The sequence below is a fragment of the Notechis scutatus genome, chromosome 1, assembly GCF_049901735.1.
Source record: "Notechis scutatus isolate UNSWTSFEM ecotype Mainland chromosome 1, rNotScu1.2, whole genome shotgun sequence".
NCBI classification, from domain to species: domain Eukaryota; kingdom Metazoa; phylum Chordata; class Lepidosauria; order Squamata; family Elapidae; genus Notechis; species Notechis scutatus.
In genome coordinates, this window is record NC_142009.1 from 271,305,504 (window position 1) to 271,323,906 (window position 18,403).

Sequence of the window (18,403 nt, forward strand, 5' to 3'; positions counted from 1 at the left end):
ATAAGCTTCCCCGCATCTCTGCTGTCCAAACCCGAAGGCAGCTGCTGACTGCCAGCCTGCCATGGCCCCTGATACAGCGCCCTCCTCCGGATCTTCCTCAGCCTCCAGACCCGGCCCAGATTTCTCCCCAACCTCCTCACTCCTGTCCAACTCTGCTGCCAGCTCCGTCAGCTGCCAGCAGGTCACAACAGCAGTCACATGAAGACTTTCGTTATTCAGTCTGATATAATCTGAAATTGTACAATAGGAAAATCCAGAAGATCCATATCGCATTCTGAGTTGTTCAAGCAGTTTTTGAACATGCCGTTTCCCCCACCTTTACCAGCAGTGACAAGAATCTGACAAAGTTAAACCCAGGAAGCCCATCTAGAATTTGGGGCATAAATAACCTTATATGTATCATTTATGATAGACGAACGTTTTGTGCACTCTGGGCCATTTGTTGTTCCACACAATGATTCTCTCTTCTCTTGGTGAATAAACCCATTGTGTTTTCTAATTCAGTAAATTCCCATTGTAATGGACTATTATTCTCAGAAAAACTTACAACTACCTTTGCTTGTTATAGAAGAAGCTATGGCATAGATATTACTTTTAAATTGTTTAATTTTTGTTCTTTTGTTGGGAAACATGACTATATAAGAAACAAGATTTTTAAAAAAAAATGTTCTAGGCAGAACTTATTTGTTTAGCACTGAGTTATTTTAACAAGCCTAGCCTGCAAGTCTTTTGTAATACATTCCAGTGCCTGGCCCACAAAGCAACTCTTATCATCATTCTACATGCATGCATTGTTTCAGACTTAAATAGTCTCTGCTGCTGTGCAGAAAACAAGCATCTTTTGGCAGTAAGAAAGTCTATGTGCAACAGGGCTTACTGATATTCACTTCCCGATGCAGTCTTCTTTATATCAAACCTCTTGGTCTCCTACAGACTCATCGTTTAGGTTAAAGTCTGTATCAGAAGCTATATTAGGAAGTGAAGGAAAACCGGTGCAACCCAAGGGCAATAAATACCCTTCTTATAGAATTTCAAATCACGTTATTTTTCTTTCTGTTTCAGATTCAGGCATACTTGAAATGCCATAAACTACGTTCTGCCTATCTTATCTCGGTAAAACAAGAAAACGTAAGAGCTGTGCAGTTGGTTCAACACATACGGCAAATGGCAGAGGACAGTGGGGATGATGTAGTGCAGGCCATCTGCACCCAGTGGCTTTCGGTACATCACACTAAGCCGAAAAGCTGGCTTATCCAAAATTCCAAGAAATGACTCCCAGAAATTTGTTAGGTCGTTGTTTCTAGAAAGGGATAATATTACATTGTACTAGATTCAATTATGGCTGCAAACTGGAAAGAAGCTTTATTGAATGCCTTTTCTTCAAAGGGAAAGGATCAACTTCCTCAAAGTGCCAGTCATGATGCAGTGACAACCAACTACCTCGACTTCAGGGTGTTTATTCTTTACATACTTCGTATTTTCACTGCTGCTTCAGCTGTGTTTTACTTGATGATCATGGAGATAGCTCTCCTTTAGGCACTGTTTTTATGAATGCAAATCCCACATCAACAAGAGTTTATATCTGCTTGTGATCCCCGACACTGCAGAGCTACAGCCAAATCAATAAAGAACCAAGTCGCATTTTGAGATGGGTACAGTGCTCTATTGATTTTCATAGGAAGAAGCTGTAATTGAATTCTGTGCATAAGAGATAACAGGTCTGTAAGCCTACACCTGTTACTGTCTGAGGCCAGAAAATAACCAGTTAACACAGAAAATGGAGGAAGAAATGATGAAGGTTGAATAGTAGTTCCCACTTGGAACCTCTACCCATATTTGCCACCTTTCCTTGAAACAGTCTGAAGTTCTCATTGTCCTTTCAGTGACATGATATAGAAAACAATGAGACCACAGCATGCTCTATAGAAGAGAATATGGCTGTCATTGAGAACAAGTTTTTAACTTGAAAAATTCAAACTGTTATCAAAATGGCATTAGTTTTAAGAAATTATTCAGAATGGTTTAATGTGAGTTTTTTTTAAAAAAAATTATTAGATGAACATCATCCTTTCCCACTAATTTTAGCAAACGATCTAAGCTGCACTCTTCCAGGGAAACAGCCACAGCTCACAGCCACAAGAATAGTAATCCTTAGTTCACTGGATTTGGCAGCCGGAAATAACCTTGAGGTTAAGTAACTTGGGAGGGCTATATCTAGCTTCCATCTTTTCATACCTTTGGGGTCTCGGAAGTTATCCTACTAGGAATCTAAGAGTTATAAAATCTGCTTTTGCTGTCTTATCAAGCTCAACTGCCATGAGTCCCAGGAGATAGTCTGATTGGACTTTCTGTGACTCTCATTACTTCTTCTACCTTAAGAAAAGAACAGGATTCATTATTTGCTGTGTGCTAAGCTATGCTGCCTATTGAGTTTAGTACGCAACATGGCTTGTCCTTTCATCTCCAAACTCTTCTCATCAATACCTTCCAAAGGGAAGACACTTGTGTGGGAGAGAAAATTGAGACGAATGTTGGGTCCACTCTTTGCACTGCATTTTATGCACTTTATATTGTTACTTGGATTCTTTAGGATTTTTAAAGGATCCCCTTCTCACCAGCAAAACTGTCCTGTGAACTATCCTGTACTAAACTGTAACGGAGGAATTCTAAACTTCCAATGAACAAAAGTGTTAAACTCTCATTGAGAAAATAAAAGAATTTGGACAATTTACTGTTTAATCACTTAATATCGTTTCTTGTTAAATATGTAGCTGCAAAATAATTCAGCAAATGAAAGAAACTAAGACAACAAAACCATGCTATAAACATCTAAAAATTTCAAAAAAAAAAAAAGATAATTGATGTAATTTTGTAGCCTGGCATGTTTTCATGGCATACTGAATCACAAATGAGCCAGCAACCTTTTAGCCCAGCATGTTGTGCAAAACCACATCAAACAATTCATAATTCACACTGCCAGAAAACCCAGAAAAACTAAGGAGTTGTTATTATTTTTTGTAGGGGGAATCAGGAGACCTTCAGCATGGAGTAGATAGTTCCATACACTAAACAGTTGTTTGAGCTCTATTTTAATGGAAACGCTGAGATTAACGTTTTTATTAAAAAATGAACATAACCCGATCTGTGAACATTCCATGAAAGCAACACTTTTCCAGAGTCTTACATACAAAATACAGGATTTAGGTGTAGCTGGCCTTTGCAGGTCAATTCCACTCGACACCAAGGAGTTCACAACTAACACTCCAAAGCTTCTTTGCTGTTTCATCATTACGTCCTTGAGATGATACATTTGCTGGTTTACAATCACTGTTATGTAAAGGAAGAAAGCATATTAGCAATGCTGCATTGCATTAATTATTATAATTAATTATACTTTAATGTAATCATATTAACTAATTATATAATTATAATTAATATGTTCAGCCTTAGCAAAAAAAAAAAAAAAAGCAAACTAAAGCACACTAATTGTAAGAGAGGCAATTAAAACATACCTGAACAATGGACTCCTAATACAAGATACCAGCATTCTTTCCCTTTTGTAACAGGATTTGCGCTATATAAATATATCAGCAGCATGCTCAACTAGAAAAAGATTCATTCTGATCTTTTTATAAACTAGTGTATTCCAGAAGTTCTGCTGAACCCCTTTGGAGTGGCTGCAGTTCAGCCAAAATAAAGCCCAGAGGATCACAGGTGGTCCTCAGCTTACAAGTACAATCGAGCTGAAAATTTCCGTTGCTAAGCAAGGAATGAGTTGTTAAATGAGATTTGCCCCATTTTATGACCTTCCTTACTAAATTTGGTAAGTGAATCGCTGTAATCCTTTTAATATCATGGTTGTTAAGTGAATCTGGCTTCCCCATTAGCTTTTCTTGTCAGGTCTCAAAATGTGATCACATGACACCAGGATACTACTAACAAGCCAGTTGCCAAGCATCTGAATTTGGATCCCGTGGCCATGGGGGGTTGCAATGGTTGTAAGTGTGAAAAACAGCAAGAAGTCACTTTTTTTCAGTGCCATTATAACTTCGAATGGTCACTAAACCAGGGATCGCCAACCTTTTGGACTTCAGGGACCACCAAACTCATAATTTTAAATCCCAGGGACCACTAACTGGTTCTGTGGGTGTGGCCTAATTTGTGGGTGTGGCTTGGTGGTCATGTGACTGGCTGGGCATGGCTTGTATGTAAATATTATAAATATTTATATAAATATTGAATTTTTTATAAAAAAGAAACTTTTACCCAAAATCAGGCAAAGCAGGCAGGCAGAATGAGTTGCTCACAGAATCATTCAGTGATTTATCTATCTGCCATCGGCTAGCTCAGTCTGTCACATAAAATTTGCTTGCCGTGAATCTGCACTGAATAATAGAACCTTCAGTCGTAAGGGAAGTTGGGCTGTGCTTAAAAGCAGAGCCGAAGATCTAAAGACTAGCTAGAAAGCAAGAAATCCAACCATTTCCTGCTTCCTAGCTAATTAATCTGGCACAACAGAACACCTGATGGTCGGAAAAATAGCAATTTAGTAGGCAAGTTTGCCAGGTAAGGAGTGAGTGGGCAGAGAGGGTTCGCGCGGGCCATGTGGGCGGCACAGCCTTGTGTTTCTGCACAGCCTGGATTAATTGCTTTGAGGGGGTGCTCTGGGGGTGAGATTTCTCTGTGGCCCACCAAAATTTTCTCACGGCCCACCAGTGGGCCAGGACCCACTGGTTGGCAACCGCTGCACTAAACTAATGGTTATTACTTGAGGACTACAAATATTGAATTTTATAAGGCAAATTCAACAAGACTTAGTTATTAATTGAGGACTACCAATATTGAATTTTATAAGGCAAATTCAGCAAGATTTGAAAGCCAATTTGGTGTAGTGATTAAAAGTACCAGGTTGGAGCCTGGCAGGCCGTGAATTCTAGTTCTGCTTTAGGCCCAAGGTCAGCTGGCTGACTTTCATTCTCTTCAGCCCTAGGAAGAAGGCAATGGCAAACTACTTCTGAAAATCTTGCCAAGAAAAATGCAGGACTTCTCCAGGCAATTGCCAGGAGTTAAGACTGTGCCCCCTCTCCCTACACACCACACCAACAAGGCCCTCTCCCCACAGCATTCTTCTACAGTTCCCCTCATTTTTACTCTTAGCCACTCCCCACTGCCTTGGCTTTCACCTACTCTTCTACTTACCCAGAACAACCATATTTCATTCTGTATCCAGAGCAACCCTGTTTGCTCATGTTATGAACTTAAATACATGTTTCAGGAATGGACCACCTATAAAATAACTGTTCTGTGGAAACCCAAAATGTGCGCCCAGAATTTTTTGCACATTCCTTGTACAAAGCTGTCATTGGTAAGTTTTAATGCATAAAAAAAAAAACAATTTAGACTACTTTTACAAAACTATCCTGGCAGATTTTAGAAGCTACTTAACATACTGCTAAGATTCTTCACTCATTCAGAACACATAGCTCAAAGAAACACATACTCAACTGGTGTGGCTGCTATGAGTGCATCACATAAATAACTATGGATCTTTATCCTTAGCATTAGCTAAGGGAGTCATTAAGGCTGATGTCACCATGAATCTTTATGCAGTAGAACTGGATTCAGATTTCTAATCCTTTAAAGCGGTAGCTTTTAACTCTTTTCATCTCATAGCACACATCTCAAAGGCAGGACTTTCAGGCTGCAGAACTGGAAATCCCTGACAACACAAGTTGCTGGGACTCAGAAGAAGAAACTGAGGCAATGTGTCTCCTGGCAATGTCATAGGGGTGGGATTTTGCTGTGCATCTGGGCAGCACTTTTCCTGTCATGTAGCTTGGCTCACATGCATACCTTTATGGCACAGTGGCTGAAAACTGCTTGAAAGAGACAACTAGTAGTATCAACTGGTGCTGTTAGGCGAGAATCAGCAGACGAGATTCATTCTTTCTGAATGACTTTTCCACTTATTAGAGGTACAAGAACTCTTAACCCATCAGAAACTCATTACTAAGGATTTGCTAAGTCCCATGTTTGCACTTAGCCTATGGGAGAGCCTCACTGATGCTTCAAAATAATACCAATAGCAAAAATAACTCCTGCTTGTATCCCGGTTTGAGGTGGCTATCCAAAGCTTCTTTCCCCATTCCAAGGCTTATACGGTGACGAGGTGGTTATAGCAAAACCCCCAAAAAAAAGGTTTTCCCCTAAGTTTGGACTCAAAGCTTTGTTCTCTCTCCCCACATCCCAATGCCAGTCATCCCGGATCAACCCACCTGAAATATTTTCCACTGACTGTCTCTAGCTCCTCTGCCACTGCACAATATATGCTGGTCTGAGCTCCTTGCCAAGGTGTCTTCAAGAAGATAGCAAATATGTTCCACAAAACTTTTAGTGTAAAGGAGTGGCGAACAAGTTCAGACAAAGCTGTGCCTGGATGCAGGGCATTCACGGTGACGCCAGAACCTGTAGGAGGCAAACCAGGCATGTATTCAAAAGTATACTGATAATGGGATCAGCCTGTACAAAAGCAAAGAGAACTTTGTTTGATTTACAAAACGGAAAGATGATGCCAGTGTAAACTTAAAAGTGTCAATGGAAGAGAATATATGTAGGTCAAGGTTAAACTGTTGAGTCCTTGGTGCCATACTTTTAATTGTATGTATGGGACTAGTATAATTTATACATGCTATAATATTATGGCCTCTGTTATGGGTCCTGAGAGTGGTGAGTCCCCTTTGATTTTGTTTGTATATTTGTCCATTAAATTGAAAGTAGATAATGAGGCAGAGGTTGATAAAGTCTTTAATTCTGGGTATTTCGATCTTAGTGTATTTGGCTAGAACAGAATGCTCCTCTCCAGCATCCAATACCCAGATAAGCAGAGATTAATACCAAGCAAACAATGAAGCAGAAAATAATGCAATAATTAAAGATTTACCAAGGAGAAAAATCACATTTCTACCCCAAACTGGAAGAGCTAACTACTATATATGAACAGGGAACAACCCCACATTCACTCACACTGGAGATGTTACTTTGGTGGTAGTGAAATGCTTGCAAGCATATAATCAAGTTCAGAAAACACCAAGGCCTCCACAAATTAAGAGTTTGTGTCCCATATGTCCACATAAAATGCATGCATGCTAAAACCAAGAATAAATAAGTCGTATTTATAGTCCATTCAATGGCAGTTGGACTAAAGGAGACCATGGTTTCCTTTGGGTGCAAACAATCATAATTATGGTAAAAGCCTAAATATCTCTCTAATTAGTTTATTTCTCATTACTTAGAAAAAAAGTCGCACAGCAATCAGTACAGGTAGTGCTTGACCTATGACCACAATGGAAGTCAACATTTCTACTGCTAAGCAAGACAGTTATTGTGCCCCATTTTACGACCTTTTTGGCAATTGTTAAGTGAATCATGGCAGTTGTGGGGTGAAGTGTGCAGTTGTTAAGTGAACCCGGATTCCTCCATTTGTTTTGCTTGTTGGAAGCCAGCTGGGAAGGTTACAAATGGTGATCACATGACCCTGGGACACTGCAACTGCATGTCAGTTGTCAAATGCCCGAATTCTAAACACGTGACCATGGGGATGCTGAAACATTTCTTAAATATGAAAACCAGTCATAAATCACTTTTCAGGTGCTGTTGTAACTTTGAACTGTCACTAAATGAATGATTGTTACTCAGGGACTACCTGTATGTATGCATAGAACAGAAACACCAGGGCAGGGGTGGAATACTACCAGTTCTGTCCAGTTCCGTACAGCCGGTAGCTCTGAAGAGCAGCAGATATCAAACTGGTTCTGTGTTTGCTGCTGTGTGGCCCACCTGCCCGCCTGGGCTCTTACCTGTCCTTTAGTTCCTGCTTTTTCAACCTGAGATGCTTTGTGCAGCACAGCTGAAGTTGAAAAAGCAGGGAAAAATAGGCTTTTCAAACGCTGCGCACTTGCATGCAATGCTTATTAGCTGTCCAGGGAGCACAGCCTAAGGTTGTTTTACATGCAGGCCGGTTGAATCCCACCCCTGCACCACGGCTTTTGCAAGTTGTTCCAGCACACTCGGTCTTTGCTTTTTGAGATAACATTTCCGCCAAGCTTAATCCGGGCCAATTTTGACATTCTATTTTAAATATTGGGAGCAACAACTAGAATTTTTTTTAAAAAAAGGTCTTACTTCAAAAATATTAGAACTTCTCCCATCCCAGTACTCCAATTTTTCCAGTAGTTTTTGCATCTAAATAATATTGCTGACTAAAAACACTGCAAACTTTCAGCTCACCTTGCAGATGTCTAGCCAATTCCCGAGAAAAAAGAATATTGGCCAGCTTGCTATGACAGTATGCCAAGCCCCGAAAGTAGAACTTTTCACCCTGGAGATTCTGGAAGTGAATCCTCCCCATATGATGACCCAGCGAAGACACATTTATAATACGAGCTGGTGCACTTTGTTTCAGGCGTTCTATTAGCAGGAACGTTAAGAGAAAATGGCCTAACAGGAAAGATTATGAACAATAATTTGAATTTTGTGGTTGCTTTGTTAGACCTGCTCACATTCGTTTTTATTAAACATGCGGGTTACAAGGATTTAACTTATACCTATCCCAACATATCACACTACTAAATATCTGCAAGTGTATTAGAAAAACACTGCTGCTTAAGGGGAAAAAAATGAAATTTAAAAGAAAATTACAACATTGCATAATTTTAAAAAAATCAGTGATTCGTAACACTGTTTCTCTCACTTCTTGTTAGTGTTCAACAATACATAAGCTATCATATGTTTGTAAAATTTGACAAAAATAAAGCAAAAATGTGTGTGTGGGGGGTCCATTTTCAAGACATGACTGATAATTTATAAACTAAGTAGTTGTCCTTAAGGACTTAATCCATTTTTTTAAAAAAAAATATTCATTCCCTTTCAGATATTCTGAATATTTGTATATCTTTCAGTAGTTCATGTAGGTTCTAAAATCATCATCCTGATAGATATGAAAATGTAATTGTCCTTAGATTCAGTAACTGGCTGTTGAACTCACATTTAAAGATTTTCGAGCATTAACTTGACATTTTGGATCCTACCATAACATTTCTGTACAATTTAGATCTCGACTTTGAGTTGGCCATTCCAAAGAAGTGAATGTGGTCTTCTTTCATACCCTTTTAAACCTGTGCCTATATTTGCAATTACTGCTTTGCAATTGCTGTGTGACCTGCCTACGCTTCAGCTGATGGACAAATGGCCTGATATTCTCATAGCTTTCTCCAATAGTGACAAGTCACCCAAATCTGGGATAGGAAAGCATCTCCACCCTCCCCCATGCTTGACAGTTGGTATGAAGTCTTTATTGTTGATTCAGCATTTGTTCTGGTATACCAGATATTCTACATGTCACGTGTTCCACTCTTGACATATAGAACAAATGTTCAGATATCTGGAAGGTTATTCAGGTGATTTTTGAGATAACCATTGATGTTCTTCCCAGTGACCCATGACTTTTACCTGTCTACTCTGTCAGGAATCCCATTTCTGCTCAGAGCCTTTCTGATGAAGGAATTATGAGCACTGACTTCAGCCAAAGCAAGTGATGCCTTCTAACATTTTTTGTGACTTCTTGGATGACTATACTGTGCTCTTGAAATAACTTTGACATGACAATGTCCTCCATGCAAAGGGTTTTTATTGTTCTGAATATTCATGGTTTCCCCAAATCTTCTCCATTTCAAGAGTCCTGCTAGACTAATGGAACCCTCCACATTTAGAAATGAATTTGTAAGCTTTGCCAGACAGATAGACATCATGGTTTTTTTTTAACAGAGGCCTTTTGAGCAGGATACATTATGCCTTTAAGAATCTCTATGGTGAGAACTTTCCTGCTATTTATTTAATTCAATTTATATGGTTGCTGATCTCACAATGGTGACTCTGAGTGGGAAATAATAGTTTAAAACACAACCAATAAGGAAAATAAAATGGATAATTGGAAGCCAAGGTAAACAAAATCCAATCAAATCATGATTAACATAACCATCTCATGGACTGATGAGGAAAGCCAAAGTTTGTGAGTTTTATATAAGGCAGGACTCAGCCCCAATCAACAGAGCCTTCCTACAACTGAACTGAGATTTAAGGTTCATCACTTTTTCAGACTAGCAAACTGCACATTGGATCATTCTGTTTATGAAATAAATGAATCGAATAAGAAAAGCCAGAAATACTTTTTTGCTCACTTTCTCCTTATATATCAATTAAGAAGCATGTGAAACTCCAACAACATTCAATATTAAAAAAAGCAAGAATTCAGAAAATCTGAAATAAGTGATTTTCTTTCATAGCACTGTTTAAAATATGTAGAACTGCTCTTGCTAATTTTGTGTTCTACATCTTGGTTGAGTTCATATATATAATACATAGATAATACCAGGAATATAGGATATACTGGGACATTTAAAAAAAACAGGAAAAGGCAATGGCAAATCATTTGTATATTGCTGCCAAAAATATATATATTATTTTTTATTTATTTATTTTGTCAAGCGATTATAAGGTAACAGGTATAAGTATAAACATAGTTATGAATACATGAAATGAATACATATATATGAATACATAAAAGAAACAATAGGACAGGGACAGTAGGCACATTGGTGCACTTATGCCCATGAAGTCCCATGAAGTCACCAGGTATCAAGAGCAACTTGGCTTTCCAAATTGGATGAGAATGTATTACTGATCTTTGGATTTTTAGAAAGTAAAGTTATCTGGTGCAACTGTGTTCTCAAAGTTGTTTCCATTCCCCCCCTCAAAAAAAAAATTACAAGCATAACTTTCTGATTATTGAAATCAACTAAGGACTATGCACGTTCAAATAGCTCCTTAACTTGATGAAGAATCTGAAGCATTAAAAAAAAAATCACAGTGTGGTCAAGAAAAACAGTAATCCCTGTGAGAATAATTATGATAATGTTGTTTTATCTCACCCTTCCCATGTTACCATTAATTAAAACAAATGAGCAGCAATAAATCTTATCTCAATCAGGGCTCACAGAACCTTAAGGAAAATTTGTTACCTCAATGTAATGCTCCTCTATATAACAAGTACAATCTTCTGAAAGACCTCTGTCTGCAGAATTCAACCACTTCATAAAGATAAAACAAATATTGCAATGTAAGCTCAGTCTTTTACATATGTGCGTGCAACATTGCAATTTATATATAAAAGAGGAAGACCTAGTATTGCAACATCGCAACACTTTTCTTTTTTATCCTCCCTGCATGCCTCCATATGCAAAAGCACACAAATCTTTCCAATCTTTACATGGGCCCGAACTCTAACTTCTCATAGCACTTTAAGACAAAATTGGGAAAAAAGGCTTAAATAAAACTTTCTAACAGAAAAACTGATCAAGATCAAGTTAAGCAAGCTTACCAAGATGGTTGACTCCAAAATGCATCTCAAAACCATCAGCTGTCTTTGAATAGGGGCACATCATAACCCCTGCGTTGTTGATGAGTATGTGGAGTTCTTTCTCCTCTGCAAGAAAAACAAAAGCCATGAACATCATATGAATAAAGAAGCCCAAAATAAAAATACTGGAACTGGAGTCATGGAAAGATAGTCGCACTTCAATTTCTTTCAGATTTTCCCATGAACAATTTGACAAGGTAAAATTTGGGCCTATAGGACTCTGTAAAATCACTCCAGAAAGCAGGACAGGAAGCAGCAAGCAGCTCCTCTTCTGTTTCATTCAGTACAGTACTTCCTTTAGGGTTACTTTAGCAATCCTACTAGTTGAAGTATTGTTCTGCCGCAGAGGTCTAATTTTAGAATCTGTAAACATTTTAATGTTTTTTTAAAAAACTGTTTATGTATTTAGAGTTGCTTTTATTGATTTGTAAGCCACCCAGAGTTGCTCTGGATAGCGAGATGGGCAGTGTATATATATGCTGCCCATATATACATATAATAAATAATAAATAAAAAGCATGTCTGAATTTCATCATGCCTACTGGATTTTTAAGACAAATAATCAGGTATCGTTTTGCCCAACCTCTGAGAAAACAATGTTCCTAAGACATACCTTTCAAGAAATTACTGGCAAATTCTCTGATAGATTTGGTGTCTGCCAAGTCTAATCTTTTTGCTATAACCTCTTGATTTCCTGTCTTGATCCGGATTTCGTGGGCTGCCATTTCTGCTTTTGCCATATCTCTGCAAGCAAGGATGACTTTGGCACCTGCAACCATTAAAATACTAAAAGTCACACAAGAAATTACATGCATGGAGGGTTACTAGTCAAATTACCATTTGGGCCAATTTTCCAGAAACAAATTTATTGCAAAAAAGAAAGATAACAATACATATAACCCTTCAAGAATATGGCTTTATGAAAAAAAAAAAGAAAAGAGAGAGACTGATGGTGAAATAATTATTTTAAAAAACCTTGGGACTTTCCCTGGCAGGCTGAAACCAAAATATAATTCAAAACTGTTGTTATAACTTGTGGAAAGACAAAAATATTGGTTAAATGGAAAAAATTACCAAAAATCTTGGTTAGGAGCTGCCAAAAAAGCCAATGCGGTTCTGGGCTGTATCAACAGAGGGATAACATCACGGTGATGAGAATAAAGTAGAGTAGAATTAATAGAACAGAACAGAATATTCTTTATTGGCCAAGTGTGATTGGACATACAAAGAATTTGTCTCCAATGCTGCTTTATATTGCACCTGAGGGCTATACTTGGAATACTGTGGGAAAGTCTAGTCACCATAATACAAAAAAAAATGTTGAGATCGTAGAAAGTGTGCAGAGAACAGCAACAAAAATGATAAAGGATCTGGAGGTAAGTTATATAATGAACAACTGAGGAAGTAAGATATATCTAGCCCAATAAAGAGAAGGATTAGGGGGCCATGGTAACTTCCTGTAGTTGAAGGGCTATCACAGAGAAGATGAGATTGATTTATTCTCCAAAGCACTACAGAGCAGGACAAATAGTAATGGGTGGAAGCTTGTTAAAGAAAGATCTGACCTAGAAGTAAGGAGAAATGTTCTGACTGTGAGAACAATTAATCAATGGAATAGCTTAATTTCCGGAATTGTGGGTGTTCCATCACTGAAGATTTCCAAAAATAGACTGGACAACCATTTGACCAAAATGGTATAAGGTCTCCTGTCTGGAGCAGGACTAGAAGACCTTCCAGCCCTATAAGTCTATGTTGTAATTCCAAACAATTAATCATTCAAGATGAATTTCCTATTCCAAATTATAATCTCAGAGAAATGCCAGACTGGCAAACAACAATCAATAGACTTACATGAAGTAGGAAAAATAAGAGCAAGATTCAAGATTTTGCAAGACTCAAAACAAAGAGGTCTGCATTTCCTAACCTTAAATTATATAATTGAGGAAGCTACCTAAGAAAATCCCTGAAGCAAATTACTAATTATAAAAGAATCTGGCTGCAATGGGGAAACTGGCAGGGAAGATCACAACTCATTCACTTCCGCCTGCTGCATCCTACTCATCTGCATGTAGCCTCCCTTAAAACACATGCAACCTGCACTAGGCTTCCCAAAACCTCTCTGACCTTCCCCAACTGTTGTGTAACCCGTGCTCAGTCTCCCAAGCTTTTCCTAAACTCACACACATCCTATACTCAGCTGAAGAAGCTTCCTGATGAGACCCAAAAAGTCTTCAAAGAAAAACTAGAACATCCAGTTGCCTCTTGAAAAAAGCACCTTTGGGACAATCATGACCTGGGTGACTGAGAATAGACATCCTGTACTTAGTCTTCCAAAATCTCATCAGGTCTCCCTCCTGCCAGGCCTTCCCGGGTCTCTCCCTTCCCCCCAACTTCCTTACCATTTCTTACTTAATAACCCACGTATCTTGAGATTATGACTGCAACTGGAATACTGGGATTGTTGGTGCTAAGCGATGTGGTTGTAACATTGCTTAGCAATGGCAGTCCCAATTCCAATTACCATTGCCAACTCAAGGACTGGCTGTAATCTCAAGAAAAAAGAAGGGAACCTGAGAAAGAAGACAGAATTTGGACAAATTAGGATGCTTATATAACAGAGATGGAACAAATTAAAAATTGAATTCTAAAGTTGATGCAAACTTTCCAGATGCAAATAGAATATTGGGAAAGATATTGGGAAAAACCCAATACATTTACGATTACCAAGATACATAAGTCATATAACAGTAGAAATGCCACAACAAAAGAAACATCTTATGGCACCTGATGGTTATCAAAAATAAAATCACAAAATTATTGGAACAAACATATTAAAACATTCACAAAGTTTGAAACATAAACTCTGAATTTAAACCATAAGATACTAATGAAAAACAAAAGATGAAATGACTTAAATGGTTTATAGAAATAAGTTTAACAGGCAAAGTATGGTTGTGTAACGGTTCAGTTGGAAAAATAAATAGAAGATATGGGAGGGACATGTTACCCAGAGATTTTTAAATAATATTTTATGTTTTATTAGTAATTGTCTTCTACTTTGCTTTTTGTATCTTTATTCTTATTAAATTTGTTTAAATAACCTGTCAAGGCTTATGGAAAAAATTTTAATTAATTTTTTTATTTTATATTTTACAATAATTCCATTTCATTTCAACCGTGTATCGACTGGGTACATATATCTTGTGCTTATAATTATAATTAATACTTTTCTTACCAATATAACAATAATCACACTTTTTATTTATGGCTGGCGAGAAATGGTCTGTGCTCTGGCCATTGAGACAGAGTGAGGCTCCATGAGACAGAGTGAGCTCCCGTCATTCGCTCCCTGGCTCCTGCCCACATCCAGCAGTTTGAAAGTATGCAATATTGTGAATACACAAATGGGTACCATTTTGTTGGAAAAACCTAGCTGCCTTTGTGTGTGCAGAGTGCAGAAGCTGGCGCTGGACATGGGCAGATGCAAGGCAATGCAACACGAAGCAAGGTGAGGCAAGGCCAGCATAGGAACTTGGAAGAGCGCTGCTAATCATCTGGTGTAAGCTAGTTCATCCCTTGCAGTGCATCAAGAATAGGCACACAAGCACCCAACAGAATGAACTAGCAATCTAGGCTGTCAGGATTGCACTGTGTCTAGCATGCATAGCTTTCCCTGACATTGTATGCCATATGCTTCATACATATACATATATAAATATTACAAGCAGCCTCCTGGTATCAGATGTGGAAATGCTGAGATCTCCAACCAAAGATTTCTTCTTGTGTACAGATAATACAATTCCAGATAAGTACAATTCACACCCCCACAATAAGTTCACTATTTGAATATAGAGGTTTTGATGCATTCGTTGGGAAGCACGGTGTAGTTATAACACAAAAAAATAAAGGCTAAGAAGAAAAGCAAAAATACACTCTACTTCTATTTACTCCATCTTCATGATTGGAGGTCAGCACTTATCTAGCTAGCTCAAGTTACAGTACCAATTCTAAATGGTAAACTGGTCCTCGGTTATTCAACAATCACTGAAACTTACAGTGGTGCTGAAGGAGCTCCAGCCATCGCAGCATCCCATGGTTGTATGGTCACCATTTGTGACCTTCTTTAGTGGCATCCTACAAGCAAAATCAATGGGGAAACCAGCAGGAGGTCGCAAATGGCAACCACAATCCATCCTTGTTTAATGACAGTGTGGAATTCAGCGCCACTGGAACTACCCAAACTGCTGCCACTAAGCAATGCAGTTCCATGACATCATGTTTTACAACTGCGTCGCTGAGAGAGAGAAATTCCAAGTCTCAATAGCTGTTCTTAAGCAAGAACTAACTACCTGCACTGAATTGCTGCAGTTCACTTGATGTCAAAATCAGCAGCAGGACAGTAATGGAAAGAAGTCTATTTCAAAAAAGGAGATACTATAGTGGAGACCTTTCTTGTGTTAATGTGATATGTTTACCCAAATCAGCTACAAATCTTAGCTGCAGTTTGTGTCTCAGTATATTGTCAAGCTCAGCTTCAGTTTATGATAGAAAGTACTGAGTGAACAAAAAAGTGGCTTAATTCTATCATGAGTTAAAGTGAGTCTATCATGAGCATTTCCTTGTATGCTAACAAGAAGTATAGTGACACAGACTGGAATGGGACAGTCTGCTGATTTTGAGAAATTCCACTGTACATGTCAACAAAACCTTGATAAGCTGCTGCAGCCTTATTTAATCAGTGTAAGCACCATAGAGTGCTAGAGACAGGAAGAATCAGTCTTGACTGTAAGCATGAAGGTTGACTTGTGTTGGATAAGAATTTGCAGCTTATGCAGGATTACTGCCACTTTATATTACAATGTATTTAAAAAGAGATAATTTTTTCTCTAAATCTGAATCGCCTAGAACCGTATTTCATTCTACTGATGATGAACTTTGATTCTGCTGTGAAAGGCAAAGTTCAATTCCTGCCAATCTTCAATTCCTTTTATTACAATTTCTACCTTTCTGGAAGCTACCAGGGATAAGAGCCAATATGAATAACTTGCCTCTTCTTGCAAGGTCTCCAGCCGTTTCCTTCCCTATACCAGTGTTGGCTCCCGTGACGACTACAACTTTCCCATTCAGTTGTGCTGCAGACTTGCACACTCCTCCTCCAAAATACTTCCTATAAAATATAAAAAAATCAATTGAATGGCTGAGGTTTTAAATTTCAGTCCCTTGTTGAAGTATTCACAATGCAATGCAGTGCAATTTGTCATAGTTAGCTTCTCATGCATTTAAAACACATAAACACACACACACGGGGGGGGGGGTACTCTGCACATACAACAGGGAAAAAAACCAATTCACCAGAAATCGAGTGAGCGCTAATATAGGACATCGGTATTATATAGTTAAGCGATTTAAATATTTTTTTTAAAATGCCAGTAGTTTTTTTTTCTTTTTGAAGTTGCACGGGCGACAGTTTTCCAGGCCACAAGAGTTAGTCAAATCAATCCCGCTACAAACCTGACATACGGCACTAGCACAAATACTGAAAGAGGGACCAAGAGCAAGGGCAGCAACACGGACCCAAGGAATCCCAGCATCGTCGCCCCTTGTCTGGTCGCTTCGCTTCTTCTTCTCGCTCGGTCAAAAAGAAGGCGCGGCCTCCCAGAGCCCAGGCTGATAAAGGCGCGACTTCTGAGGTCCCTCGGAGGGAGGCGCTGCGGGCTCTAAAAGAGGCGACGAACCAGCCTGAATTTCCGGTGAAATGGCATCAGCCGCTGCAAGGTTGCGGGGCTGGATGGGATGCTCCTCCCCGCCCCCTTTCCAATACAGAACGTGGAGGAATCTCATTATCTGAATGTGATAATGCGCCACCCAGGTTTCGGTTTGGGCAGGAACGGGCTTCCCTTACTTCTCGGCGTTGCGTGAGAAGGTTTAAGTTTGGAGCTGTAAGAGCCCGTGAGTTCCGCGAGCCGATCAGAAGTGTGGAAGGTGTGATGCAAAAGACCGGAGCTTTCGGGTTTCGAGGATATGTAGCCTTTTCCTTTCTATTGGGGGGCGAAGGGCGGGGGGGGGGAGTAAGTGCTATTCGCTTCATGCAATGTGTAATTCAGCATCTTTATGTGTCATCCAAGTCATAACAAGGATGGTATGCACAGTACTTTCTAGGCCAGCTGTGTGCTTTGTTTTCCCTCACGCTACACGCTACTTTCAGTTGATGGGATACGAGAACTAGTTTGCAAGAAAATCCGGAGTAAATCCATGGGAGGAGGGGACAAGTAATGTCAAAAAAAAAAAGTCAAGATGGCTGCTGTGAATAAGTAACCAAAGCCCCACCTCTTTTTAATATGAATTCCTGGTGTAATACCGATAATGCTGCTACCCTTCAAAAAGACCTCGACTACCCTTCAAAAAGACCTCGACTACGTATCAGAATGGTCAAACAAATGGCAACTTCAAATCTCAACAAATAAATGCTCTGTCTTACAAATTGGCAAAAAAAAAAAAAAAAACAGAAAATAAAATACAAGCTGAATAGTCAAGACCTTGTTGATGATCCAAATTCTGTCAAGGATCTTGGAGTACTCATCTCAAATGACCTAAGTGCTAGAGCCCACTGTAACTACATAGCCAAAAAGGCATTAAGAGTTGTTAACCTATTCCTGCGTAGCTTTTTCTGCTGTAATACGACACTACTAACTAGAGCATACAAAACATTTGCTAGACCACTACTTGAATACAGCTCATCAGTCTGGAACCCACATTACGTATCTGATATTAATACAGTTGAGAAAGTCCAGAAATATCTCACAAGAAGAGTTCTCCACTCCTACTCGTTGCAGAGTACCTTATGTCCCCAGACTTGAAATTCTAGACCTAGACAACCTAGAACTACGCCGCCTTCGGTCCGAAGTTTTGTATATAAAATTATACACTGCA

General features: G+C 38.9%; 2 protein-coding genes across 4 annotated transcripts in view; one reads left to right on the forward strand and one right to left on the reverse strand.

The window, feature by feature from the left end:
- Positions 1-2,731, forward strand: part of ZFYVE26 (zinc finger FYVE-type containing 26) — a 53,144-nt gene extending 50,413 nt beyond the window's left edge. For all 3 annotated transcript variants that reach the window (XM_026671150.2, XM_087951574.1, XM_087951575.1), the window contains one exon: positions 1,063-2,731. In XM_026671150.2, the coding sequence (XP_026526935.2) occupies positions 1,063-1,272 (210 nt within the window). In that variant the 3' untranslated portion in view covers positions 1,273-2,731. The remainder of the gene's footprint in view (positions 1-1,062) is intronic.
- Positions 663-17,245, reverse strand: RDH11 (retinol dehydrogenase 11). The gene is made up of 7 exons (XM_026671152.2): positions 16,985-17,245; positions 16,522-16,640; positions 12,087-12,242; positions 11,435-11,539; positions 8,287-8,496; positions 6,276-6,465; positions 663-3,327 (listed from the first exon to the last, which is right to left on the reverse strand). Exons 1-7 carry the CDS (start codon positions 17,062-17,064, stop codon positions 3,225-3,227), a joined length of 963 nt encoding a protein of 320 aa, XP_026526937.1. The 5' UTR covers positions 17,065-17,245; the 3' UTR covers positions 663-3,224.
- Between the last annotated feature and the right edge of the window lie 1,158 nt (positions 17,246-18,403).